At 42.3% G+C, this 13,923-nt stretch overlaps 1 protein-coding gene across 2 annotated transcripts in view; it reads right to left on the bottom strand.

The window, feature by feature from the left end:
• Positions 1–13,923, bottom strand: part of OSBPL10 (oxysterol binding protein like 10) — an 84,940-nt gene that overhangs the window by 53,811 nt on the left and 17,206 nt on the right. For both annotated transcript variants that reach the window (XM_032235627.1, XM_032235626.1), the window contains exon 2: positions 27–202. In XM_032235627.1, the coding sequence (XP_032091518.1) occupies positions 27–202 (176 nt within the window). The remainder of the gene's footprint in view (positions 1–26; positions 203–13,923) is intronic.

The following is a 13,923-nucleotide window of genomic DNA, read 5'->3' on the forward strand; positions in this document are numbered from 1 at the left end:
GAACTACACCCTAAAGAATACTATACCTCTCAATTTATACATTTCTCCATTAGCAGAATATACCACCAACATATTTGGAGCTTCATCACTGAGAGAAACTATAGCCCCAGCTAAAGATAAGATTCCTCGAGGCTTCTGGTTTTTACTCTGCTCATTTACAAAGTACTGTAGAATTCCAGTCTCAAAATCCAATATAAAATACCTGTTAATTAAAGAAAATAAAGATATATAAGTTATTTTTCTCTGGAGAATTTATTTTGAAACCCAGAAAAATAAAAATCTAAAACCAATACATGTAATAAATGTAGACATTTCATATATAATATTGACAAATTAATATTTGCCATTGTTCAGTAAGAAATTTAAGGCTGAAAAATAAAAATATTATTGAAATATCTAGAAATGGCAAAGTCATCTTGAGATTACTCACTTGAACAATTTAATATTTAAAATACAAGGTACTGTTTTAAGATTAAAGTACTATACAATTGATAGATGGTGGTCTCTATCTCTTGAAATTAAAGGGGCACAAGACTATTCAAACAGAAAATAAATTAAAACTCTAAACCATTGCATTGAAAACTCAAAGGTGTCATATATAGAAGTAGTTCTTTACTTACAATAGTTCATTTAGTGACCATTCAAAGTCATGGCACTGAAAGAAGTGACTTATGTGTCAGAGTTCCAAGTAATACCCCCCAAAGAAAGAAGAGGCTTCTTATCTGTCAAGGTTCCAAGTAACACCTCCAATGGAAGATTCAGTTTTTCACACTTATGACTATTGCAACATTTCCCATAGTCACATGATCGAAATTCAAATGTTTGGCAACTGGTTCATATTTATGAAGGTTGTAGTGTCCTGGGATTATGTGTTCAGCTTTTGCAACCTTTTGCAAATCAAAGTCAATGAGGAAGTCAGATTCCCTTAATAACCATGTTACTAATTTAACAAATGCAATGATTCACCTAAAAACCATGGTAAGAAAAGTCATAAAATGGAGCAAAGTCACTTCACAAATGTTTCACTTAGTAACATAAATTTTGGGCTCAAATGTGGTTATAACTTGAAGACTAACTGTATTACATTGAGTTTATAATACTTTTTGATAGAGGCAAATTTTCAGGAACCAAAAGTTACCGGTAACTGGCAACTTCAGCCAAGACAGTCATTTTTGTGGTGATGAAATCTGCAGCACAAACATAATGAAAATTTCATTATCACAAATGAGCTTACCTTTTGCTTCGAACATTTTAATATCTCAGAATTCCAATTCAAACAAATAATTGAATGGCTTGCAGCTGTTGTAGTTAGTTTCCACTGAAATAGACCATTGGCTTACCTGAATGGTCGTTCTCTAGGCACTGCGGAGTGTCCAAGCACGGGTTAACTTCAGCTTGCTGCCCAAGAAACTGAGTTTTAAAAGTGTTGTAGCTCCGCCTCTTGGTTGCCTCAGAGGCTCAGTTTCGAAAAACGAAGGAGATTCCATAGTCCATAACTCGAACCAGTCCAAGTCCAAGACCTAAGGTGAGAAAAACACACCTCACGATCCCACCTCAAGGGTGGGTTTGGACACTCCGCAGCACCTAGAGAACGACCATTCAGGTAAGCCAACGGTCTTCCTCCTAGGTGCTGCTTGGAGTGTCCAAGCACGGGACATGCCAAAGCTATGTCGAAGTCAGGAGGGAAGAAGAACCGTCCGGGGCCGCGGTGCTCGCCACGACTCTCTGCAAAACTCTCCTCCCAAACGACGCCTCAGTAGAGGCGAACATGTCAAGTTTGTAGTTTTGTATGAATGGAGACAGACCAGACCACGTAGTGGCACAGCAAATTTCCTCAATTGGCGCTTGAGTAGCCCAAGCAGAAGTTGCTGCGCTCCTCGTAGAATGTGCGGTAATAGGAGGAGGAACCGGTCTGGCCTGAGTCTCGTAAGCCATTTTGATACTTGCTCTGAGCCAGCGTCCTATGGTGGAGGACGTGACCTTCTTTCCCATGGAAGCAGGAATGAGACAAATAATGCTTCTGACTTACGGAAGGGAGCGGTCTGCTTCATATAAATGCGCACTGCCCGCCGAAAGTCCAACTTGTGCCACGTTACCTCTCTTTGGTGCCTGGGGCACGGACAGAAGTCCGGGAGAATTACCTCCTGCGCTCTGTGGAAAATGATGTTGATCTTTGGGACAAAAGCAGGATCCAATTGTAAGATGACCCTATCGGGGTGGAAAATACATAGGTTGCCTCTAACCGACAAGGTGGCCAACTCCAATATCCTGCGGGCCTGCGAGAGTGAGCTTGCATTGGGAATACAAGCATTCTCACAATCCGATGGTCCACTTCACGAATCTCTAATTCCTAGGCTGCTTTGGCAATGAGACATGCACACGCTGCAGACTGGGTGAAAATGGCGTCTTCTGGCTAAGCCAGAACACTTTTTATTAGGAAAGTTCAAAGAAAGCTAGTCAGCAGTTTATTACAAACAAAGGATTTCACAGTATGTTACAAATCACTTCTTGATTGTATATTCTGGCAGAAAGGCAGGGAGGAGGGACAAAGGGTACTCTTTGATAGGGGGAAATGAGGAGGTATGGAATTGTAAATCACATCCTGATAAGGAGAGCAGGAAGGAGGAACAAACGGTCTTAGAATTGTAAATCACAGAGAGCTACATTAGGCATATGGAAATGACTTGATTTGTTACACGAGGCGGCAAAAGGATGCAAGGCTAATTCTGTGTGTTTATATCTCAGATAATAGAGGCCTCTCATCTCTGTGTGTATCCGTGTATAGACACCCGAAATGAATTCGGCTTCCTTATCTAAAAGCTTTCCCAGGACTGTTTTCTCCATATGGCTTTTGGCAAATGTTCACTGGGATACTTTTGATCCAGATAGATATTGATCCAGATATTCTATCCTATCCTATTGATCCCAGCTAATTTCACCCAGCCAATTATGGGATAATTTCCCACATCTCCTCCTTTTTTATTTTTTAAATGGAAGCAATTGCCATGGGTTGTTTCTTTCTCACAAATCCCCCTTCCATTGGATATCCAGGGATTATTAATTCTGATGTATTGACACTTATTAATAATGCGTGATGCTTCTGGATAGCAGCGTCCGCAATACTCTGCATAGTGGATCTCAATAATGGTATTATGCATGGCAACATAGTTAATCCCAAAAATATCATCCCAATAAAAAATAAACCTTGCTTCCAATTGTTAAAAATACCTCCAAGCCAACCGTCAGTGTCCAATATGCCTTTCCAAGTTTGTACAGGAACATGTGCAGTTTGTATCATAGTTCGAGTTATTTTTTCTATCACAATTCCAGAATCATCAATTTGTATACAACAATTACTAAGATTAAATTTACCACACACTCCGCCTTCGGCAGCGAGCAAATAGTCTAAGGCTAAACGATTTTGCATAATATAAGTTCTTGACAATACACTTTCTTTTGCAAGCTTAGTTAATGCCAATGCAGTTTCATTTGTAATTATTTCTAATACAGCTTGTAATCTAATAATGCGATTTATCATATATATATCGGCGTTCTATATCCCCACGATCCGTCTTGTGCCCACGTCGCAGGATCATAGTATGCAATAATTCTCTCAGGGGGCCACTCATCATCCTTCCAGTTACCTATTTTTATCCCTTTAGCAAGATCTATGGTACGTTTACGTCTTTCAAGAGTATCATATACAGGGACTCCCAGTTTTTGTTTTTTCTCTATAGGCATTAGGAAGAATGAAGGCTGAATCGCCCCTAAGATGCATGACCCATACCAACCCGTGGGTAACATATTATAGGCAAAATTACCACATATCCAATATAACCCATCAGGTGAATTCCACACAATAGTACCATTTTCAGGGTCTGAAAGTCCTCGTAACTTAGTTACTTCCAGCAATGAGTTTTCAGGTTTGGTCATATTAGTTTGTGAAACCCAAGTGTTATTTTCCCACTCTTTAGAACATTTTAAAAATCCCATAGGTTTATTTCTTTTAGTCTGATTATTTTTATTTCTGGTATAACATATGTGACCTATTATATGAGAGGTAACTTGCCAGGTTTCATTGAAGTTGTTATTAAAGGTGAAGTTCCCTTTCCATTGAGCTATTTCAGTATAATTTGCTTCTTGTACATGCCATGGCCAGCGATCTCCCATAGTGGTTCCTCCACATACAAAACAATTTTTTAACATAAGTTCTGTAGCAACTTCTTGAGCCAAATTAATAAACATATTTTTTGCTTTTGGAGGTGTAGGTAGATCGTTGAGTTTAGCAATCTCCTGCTCATAACTCCAAAAAAACTTTACAGGTTGATTTGTCAATTTTGTTGCTTCAGTCTTTACAATGATGTATCCATAAGGATCCTTCCCTGCTTTATCTATACCAATACCATAATGATAGTATCGGGTACCTAAAGTACCTGCTACCTGTGCAGTAAGGCAGAGTGGTGTGCAGTGATGGGATTGGCAATCAGTAGTGACTGGAGTAATAGAAAGATCAAAATTGTTAGGTCCATAGCCACTTGTATACCAATATACACTCGGTTGGGTATAGCCTCCATGTGCTGAGAGTGTCGAGCGAGTGAATAAATATCTGTGGTTTTGGATATATGATTGTTCCCACGACTGTCCTCCACAGGTTACCCCTGCGGATCCTGTTCCTTGCCCTATAGCAATTGCTAAACATGTATCAAAACAAACAGTAATGGGTGCCATTCCCTTTGAAACATTATGGGCTATGTACCCTGATAATCTTTGTGCTGTAAGAAATTGATGTTTTAAACTAGTTGATCCTCCTTTATAGCCATAAACATAGATGCTACTTGTTATAGGTCCTAACATTGTATCCCATTTGGTGTATAGCACTGATTGTATTGTGTATTGTTATGTGTGCATGGTGGTATTAAAGTTCCATTGCATTCAGGTTTCATAGTATAATATATTAAGGTCATGGAAATTGTTTTGCCTTGTTTGGTTTTTTGTAAACAGGCTGTGCAAATGTCCTCTTTTATCTCTCTTTTTGTTTGGTGGTGAGAGTTGTCTCCTCCTATCTCTTGTTGATAACTCAATAGTGTTAAGAACCACTCACTAACCGGGGGAAATTTTATACTTGCTCTTGAGGTTACTTCTGTTTTTATTATTTTATTAGGTAACCCTTTTTGGTATTGCGTGCATTGATACCAACCTATAGAATTCTCTGTAATTTTTACTTTAATGTGTGATAAACAGCCGTTCTCTTTCGGATGTGAAATACCTCTCACATTTTGGATTGCCTTTTTGAATTTTGCAGGCAAAAATTGCCATGTAATTAAACACGCTGCTTCCGGATCTTTCAAATAACAAGTTAAGGTAACTTGTGTATTGGCTTCTCCGTATGTATTGTGAGGGTAGATGCATATCCCTTGAGAATTGCAGTTTTCCCCATTGGAGTATGGAATGATCGCTCTTTTTGAGCGGTTGTGTGTGAAAGGAATTTCTTGAATATCCTCCACTATTCCCTTCTTATTTTTGCGTTCATATTCACATGCCCCCCATGTAATTAAAAGCACAATTCCCATTCCCAACATCATTAGCAAAAGGTGTAACAGAAAATGCTTACAAGACATCGGAAGAGCCCAAAAATCCCAAAATCCCATTTCCTGTCCAGGCGACGGTCCTCTGAAAAATGGGCATCGGGGCTGACGTACTCTGGGAACATATGACCGGCCAATGACCTGTTCCGGACGGATTTTCATCTTGAGTACTAGATATCAAAAGAGGGGTCAAGAGATCTTACGTGATAGTTGTTAACCCAATGACTGTCAGGGGCCTGTTGCACAGTAAGGGTAATGCGAAGGCAAGTAGTAGTGTAGAAAGGATTTGTGTAATCAAAATATTCTTCAAAAAGCTGTTCAATCACCACAATGTCGCACTGGAGTTTGCAGTCAGCTCACAGGAGAAGCAATGGAAACACCAACAGGCTTCGCAGGGAGCAATGTTAGTCGTCTGTGGCTTGAAACAAAAGGGATAGGCTTGCTTCTGGATCCTTTGTATCATCTGTCTTCACTGGTCTCTCACGAAACGGTCGTATGCATCTTCCAGGAACCCACAACACTCTGTCCGGGAGTTGCACAGCAGCGTATCCACGTCCCCAAGTAACGAGCTCCACTGGGCCCTTCCACTGAGGGTCTGGTAATTGTCTGTAATAAACAAGAGGGCGGGGAGAAACTACGCTACGCTGAAAATGTCTTTCCCCGGCTGTAGAAGCTATGGGTGAGCCTGTAAGATTTAAAAAATTCTGTGTGTATAAGGCTTTGCTTCATGAAACGGTTTTGGATTTCAGGCAACCCTATTTTAAAGGGGCCTTGCTGTTTATCAAGCATAATTTTTAGTGTTAAATTTGCTCTTTCTACAATTCCTTGTCCTTGGGAATTGTATGGGATGCCAAATTTATGGACAATTTTCCATTGATCACAAAAGGTAGCGAAAGCAGCGCTACTGTATGCGGGTCCATTATCTGTTTTAATCTCCAGGGGGCTCTTGCCTGCTACAGGTTGAGCACTGTTGGATGATCGCTGTAGCCTCAGTTTTTGAAATTCCAAACATCTTCACTAAGGCTTTTGCATTTTGATGAAAATACTCATGGCTTTCCCATGGAGTTGCAAATCCAACAAAACTTTCCCTAGCTGCTTTGTCTGCATAATCATTCCCCTCTGTTAGCATTCCAGGGAGTGACTGGTGACTCCTAATATGAGCCACAAAATATTGAAATTTTCTATCCATTATTAATTGCTGTAACTGTAAAAACATATCTAACAATTGCTTATCTAGGGCTGGTGAAAGATATGCATCAAACAAGTTATTAATCACTTGGTAAACATACAATGAATCCACAATTAAATTAAATGTTTGGTCTTTTAATTTCTCAAATGCTAATATGGATGCAGCCAACTCAGAACGCTGTGCTGAACTCTGAGGGTGCGTGTGGTAAGTTATCCACTGTCCTGAGATTTGATACACACATGCACCCGTTTTTAGTTCCGTCAGCAAAAACTGTAACTGCATTTTTAATTGGCAGTTTACTTTGTAAGGAAGTCAATTGTAAATGTTGTAGATTCAGTAACAAAAACCTATAATCTGTGGGATAGTGGTATTTAATTGTCCCCAAATAGTCACTTAAGGCCAATTGAAGTGCATCTGAGATTTGAAAATATTTTTCCCACCAAGGTAGCGGATATGGGATATAAATGGTTTCTGGATCCGTTCCAAGTGTAGCTCGAGCTCTCTCTCTTAGCTTTATAATTATTTGGGATAACAATAGAGGTTTTGTTGAAACTGTTCTCCCCGGGCTGTTTGCTAAGTGTATCCATTCAATCACTAACACTTTGTTCTGTTGTATTTGCAGCAAACACCCTGTGGGCAAGTTTTTGGTATTGAAAATAGCAGCTGAGATAGGAACGTGTGAAACCATCCTGTCTACCCAGGTTTTTGTTAAGGCTGCCTCAATCACCTGAATACACTCTTTTTCTTTGTCCCCTATGGTTAGTATAGCAGCAGGCTCTTTTCCTCCTGCCAGCAATGCAAATAAAGGTTGTAAATGACTCGTAGTTAATCCCATGTAGGGACGTGCCCAGTTAATTGAACCCAAATATTGTTGTAACTGCACCAAACTACATTTATCCATCTCAGGTAGTTTTGGAATTACTGGTGAGGCGTGAGAAGTCATGATTCTATGTCCCAAATATAAATATGGTGGCATAGTTTGAATTTTTTCTGAAGCAATTTTAAATCCTTTATCATTAAAATTTTGTATGATCTCTGTTAAAATCTGTGGATATGCACTTTGTGCATCCTTATCTATTGCTAGCAAGATATCATCCATGTAGTGGTAGAATAGGATACCTTTATACTTGGCTCTAAAATGTTTTAAAATTTTATTAATGTAATATTGACAAAGCGTTGGGCTATTTAGCATTCCCTGGGGTAAAACTTTCCACTGATACCTTACTGTTGGCTCACTATAATTTAGTACAGGAATTGTAAATGCAAATAATACTCTGTCCTTTTTATGTAAAGGTATTGAGAAGAAGGCATCTTTTAAATCAATGACTGTTAAAGCATAATTTTGAGGAATGATATTAGGATTTGGTAAACCGCATTGCAGGGGTCCCATGGGACAAATTACTTCATTTATCTTTCTTAAATCTTGAAGCATTCTCCACTTCCCTGATTTTTTCTTAATTAAAAATACAGGAGTATTATAAGGGCTATTTGACAATTCTATTTTTTTATCTAATAACAACTGTTGTACAATTTCTTTTAAGGCTTCTAACTTAATAATGGGGAGAGGCCACTGTTCTATCCAAATCGGGTCATTGTTTTTTAATGTTAGTTTCATTAAAGGGTCCATTTCATTTATTCTTAATACAAAACATTCATTACCATCAGTTCAAAGAGCTATATGTAAGCCAATGAGCTCTATTTTCTTACTGTCTCTCTCCCTCTAGGTCTGAAAGCAGTTACATACACACGCTTCTCTGTCTCCCCCCCTCTCCTGTTTCCTTCCAAGGAAAGGCTCAGGGGGAAAAAAAGGGGGGGGGAATGGCTGGGCTAACCTCTCACAAACTCTCCTTTGTTCTCACTCTGCCTTCTCTCAACAAGCTTCTCTCTCCCCCCCTTCTCCTGTTTCCCTCCAAGGAATGACTCAGGGGGAAAGGGGGGGGGGAACTCACGCACGCAATCACTTTAAGTTAGCCCAGGGCTGAACAATTCTACAAACGGCTATCCTGCTCTTTAAAACATGCTTTCTCTCAACAAATTTGGAAATGATATCACAAAAGCATACACACATAAACAATCTTTGCAACTTGCTGTTTCTTTATATGAAAGGAATCAAAGTACGTGCATACCAACTTTTACCATTTAACATATATTAACACTGCAATCAAACTGCTTGTGTAAATTAACTTCACATGCAAAATCCTTAGTCATGCATTCTTCAAACAGCAAGGAATTTCAGAGAGCAGTTTAAATCCTAACTAATCTTCTCACCCTCACAGTTTCAAGCCAAAAGCCCATTTACAACTTCAAACATCAATTCAATTCAATTCTCCTCTTTCTCTTTACCTCTTATTCACTTTCTCTTTTCTCTCTTTTTTCACTCTTTCTTTACCTTACTCCAAAGTTAGGGTTGCCCCAAACTGAGACAACAAATCTCTCCCCCACAAATTAACATGCAGTTTTAAAACAATCGGTCGTATACGTGCCTTAATTACAGAACCTGGGATAGACACCTAAGAATTGTTTTTAACAGACATTACATCAAAGTAATCAAGTCCAATTACCTAGGTCTTCCCATTCAGTCAGGCTTTACCTCATTACTTACTAAATTTCTTACTTTTCTTTTAAAAGACAACTATTACAGCTGTAACAATTTTCATCTGATGGTGGCCAGAAAGTCAGCAAATTTGTTACAAAATTGAACACTTTAAAATCCCTGTCTTTTGGATTGAAAACATCTTATCTACAATTACCTTGAGGGTGCACAAAAACTTAGGCACACATTCATACACGCACAAAAACATTTTTTCTCCATTCCAATTCAGATCTGACACGGGCTTTTGTAATTAGAGCTGCAAAGAGTGCAGGTTTCTGAGAAATGAAACATCTGTGAAAAAGTTTCAGGTGCTCAGACAGAAAAGTGTGCTTAAAGTAATCAGAAGAAAAATCAGATGAGTAAGTAAGAAAGGGAGTAACAAGAACTCCTTGAGACAAGAAATGAATTAGAGGTAGCCGGAATCACCGGAAGAAATAGGAAGAGCCAGGCAGATTCACTTGCCAAGAGATTGAAATAAGAAGGAAAATAAGAAGCAGCCTTTTGTGTGGGGCTAGCCGAATGCCCCAAAATTAATCTCCCGAAGTGTAATGTTGAGGAACTTCAAAGGCTAAAGATAACAAAGGCATGCATACAAGGGAAAAGAAAGCCTTGGATTCAGAGTGAGAGTGTGAATTTAGCAAAGAGGTTTTCAAATATAGCAGGGGGGTGTCTGTTCCCCCCATCACGGCTTGTTCATGAGTTTTTAAACATTCCGTGATGATCTGCCAAGTGGAAAGTATTTTTGCTGCTGAGTACCATTCATTTGGCAATAAAACATAATTTTCAGACAAACTCTGCAATAAACCTTGCACATATGGAGACAAATCTTTTAAAACACTAGATGGCAAGGGAGTGAACACAGGGTTTTGTCCTGTAAAATCAACAGGAAAAGCAGCCATTAATTTTAGGTCCTTCAGTTTCACGTCCTCCCCACTTCTCTCTTTTTGCATTCCTGCAGTGAGGGGACCGAGTGAGTACTCAGTACTTTTTAAAACTGGATAAATATTAGATTTTTCTGCCTGAGGAACTTGTTGTTTGATCTCTGTTTCCTTAATTTCCTCTGCAATTTCTGTTGTTACTTTTTCATATTTAGGAGGGATATCAGATTTTTCTGGGGTGTTGGATTTTTCTTCTTGAGGAGTTTGCTTTAAAATCTCCTCTTTGCTTTCCCTTTTCTCTCCCCCTATAGCCTTTGTTGTTATTTCCTCATACTCGGGAGGGGCAGTGGGGTTTAAAGATGCTAATTCATCTGCCTGCTTTTTGGAAAGCGTGAATGTGTCTCCGTTATCCTTTAATATAATTTTGTGAGCTCCAACTATTTGTCTAATTTCCTTAAGGTGAGCGATCTGCTCTTTTTCCTTAAGGCGAACCACCTGTTCTTTAGATAAATCTGTCCCCATACTTACGGATTGGCCTGGGTAAGAGATGGGGGTGTTGGGCACGCGATGAGTCCGTTCGACCTGTCCGGGCCTCCCTGCGTCGCACCTCGACTGATTCCTGGCGTTGTGAAATGGATCACGTCGGAGGTCACCACTTGCGAGAGTGAGCTTGCATTGGGAATACAAGCATTCTCACAATCCGATGGTCCACTTCACGAATCTCTAATTCCTAGGCTGCTTTGGCAATGAGACATGCACACGCTGCAGACTGGGTGAAAATGGCGTCTTCTGGCTAAGCCAGAACACTTTTTATTAGGAAAGTTCAAAGAAAGCTAGTCAGCAGTTTATTACAAACAAAGGATTTCACAGTATGTTACAAATCACTTCTTGATTGTATATTCTGGCAGAAAGGCAGGGAGGAGGGACAAAGGGTACTCTTTGATAGGGGGAAATGAGGAGGTATGGAATTGTAAATCACATCCTGATAAGGAGAGCAGGAAGGAGGAACAAACGGTCTTAGAATTGTAAATCACAGAGAGCTACATTAGGCATATGGAAATGACTTGATTTGTTACACGAGGCGGCAAAAGGATGCAAGGCTAATTCTGTGTGTTTATATCTCAGATAATAGAGGCCTCTCATCTCTGTGTGTATCCGTGTATAGACACCCGAAATGAATTCGGCTTCCTTATCTAAAAGCTTTCCCAGGACTGTTTTCTCCATATGGCTTTTGGCAAATGTTCACTGGGATACTTTTGATCCAGATAGATATTGATCCAGATATTCTATCCTATCCTATTGATCCCAGCTAATTTCACCCAGCCAATTATGGGATAATTTCCCACACGGGCCGAGGTGATTGCCACCAGAAAGGCAATTTTTAGGGTCAGGTAGCGCAGGCCCACCATCTGCAATGGCTCAAAGGGGAGTGCAGCAAGCGCCTGTAGTACAACAGTCAAGTCCCAGGTTCGGTACCTGTGGACAGTGGGCGGACAGATGTTGGAAGCCCCTTTCAGGAAGCCCAAACCTGGGGATGCCTAGAAAGTGGTAACTGAGAGTCAGTGGACAGAATGGTGCCCAAGGCAGCCACTTGTCAACGGAGAGTGTTGGGCATGAGGCCCTTTTTCAAACCATCCTGCAGAAAGTCCAGGACTTGTGAGATGGTTGCGGACGAAGCACTTATGTGACAGTTAAGGCACCAACATGAGAAGGGCGACCAGGTCGCATCGTAAATTCTGATGGTGGAGGGTCGCCTAGACACTTGAATAGTCCCGATGATTCTGTCAGAAAAACAGTGAAGCCTCAGGAGGTCCCCCTCAAATGCCAGACGGCCAACTGCAGCCACTGGGGCTCCGGGTGTTGAATGGCCCCCTGGCTGAGGGAGATTTGCTCCTGAGGTATGCGCCACGGCCAGGATACCAACAAACTGACCAGGCCGACGAACCAAGTCCTCCTTGGCCAGTGTGGAGTTACTAGCAACACCTCCGCCCCCTCCTCTAGGATCTTTCGAATGACCTGCGGAATCAGAGGAAGAGGGGGAAAGGCATACAGTCGACCTGGAGGCCAGCGGGATCGAAGAGCGTCTGTGCCCTCTGCCTGGGACAGTGGAACCTGGTGAAATACTGGGGGAGGTGCATGTTGGTCGGTGAGGTGAACAGGTCAACCACTGGCTGGCCGAATCTCCGGGACAGCTGGCAGCTGGTCTGCCCAAATCGAGGCCAGATGTCTCTCCACCCAGCGGCCCAGAGCTTCCGCTTCCGACATCAGAGCCAGGGACCGCATGCCGCCCTGATGGTTGATGTAAGCTTTGGCGGCTATGTTGTTGCTCAGAATCAGTACATTGCGGCCCCTGACCCGATCGAGGAAATGGCACAGGGCTAGTCTGGCTGCCCGAAGCTCTAGCCAATTGATGTTGTAGGCGAGCTCCGCCTGCGACCATCTGCCCTGGACCACTGAGGTCTCTAGGTGAGCCCCCCAGCCAAAGAGACTGGCGTCTGTAGTTATTATCTGACGGTCCGGTTCCCTGAAGCAACTGCCTTTGAGGAGGGCCTCTGACAGCCACCACCTGAGGGAACGGAGGACCTTTGGGGGGACCCATATCACCCATCTGGAGTTGCTGGCCTTGCATCTCTGGAGAGAGAGCAGAAACCACTGCAGTTCTCGCGTGTGCAACTGCGCCCACGGGACCACCGAAATGCACGACACCAGCTTCCCCATCAGCTGAGAGAGGGAGACGATCGACGCTGACCTGGTCGAGCGGATGCTCCTCACCAGAGTCCTGATGCTGTCCACCCTCTCCTGAGTAAGGAAGACTTGGCAAATCTCGGAGTCGATGATCGTTCCGAGGTGCTGGATTCTGCAGGCCGGGGTCAGGTGACTTTTGGCGAGGTTGACTGAGAACCCGTGGAGCTGCAGGACCTCGATGGTGGTGTTCAAATCGGTCCGGGCCTGCCCCTGGACGACGAGTGGATAAGGATGTCATCCAGGTAGCATTCCAATCTCATGGGAAGAGACCAGAGACGTGCAGCGACAGCAGCCAGCAGCTTGGTGAATGTCCACAGGGTCGACGAGAAGCCGAAGGGGAGAGCCTTGTACTGGTAGTGGCGATCGGCGAACTGGAACCTCAGGAACTTGTGATGCGCCGGGTGTATCGGAACATGCAAATACGCTTCTTTCAGGTCGATCAAAGTCAGCAGATTGCCCTGTCTGATGCAGCCCAGGATGGTCTGGAGGGACTGCATCTTGAAGCGCTTGTATGCTAGATGTTTGTTCATCTTCTTGAGGTCCAGAATCGCTCACACACACCCTGATGACTTGGGGACCAGGAAAAGGATGGAGTAAACCCCCCTGCTTTCTTGACCCCTGGGGACTTCTTCTATGGCCGCTATCTGCAGAAGATGGTCTATTTCCACCCTCATAAGTTGGAGCTTGTGGGCAGACCTGGGGATGGGGCAGCGGAGGAAGGTTCTTGGGAGAAGGGACAGGAACTCCAGAGTCAACCCGTGGTGGACCATGTTCCTGACCCAACTGTCCGTCGTGGTCTCCTCCCACTGGGCGGCATAGAGTTGGAGATGGCCGCCTATGGGGGGAGCTCTGTGACAGTCACTTAGATTTCTGAAAGGGTTTGTTAGAGTAACCCCCTCGGAATGTCTTACAGTACTCACTCTCCTGGTGCGT

Source organism: Thamnophis elegans, chromosome Z (genome assembly GCF_009769535.1).
Source record: "Thamnophis elegans isolate rThaEle1 chromosome Z, rThaEle1.pri, whole genome shotgun sequence".
NCBI lineage: Eukaryota > Metazoa > Chordata > Lepidosauria > Squamata > Colubridae > Thamnophis > Thamnophis elegans.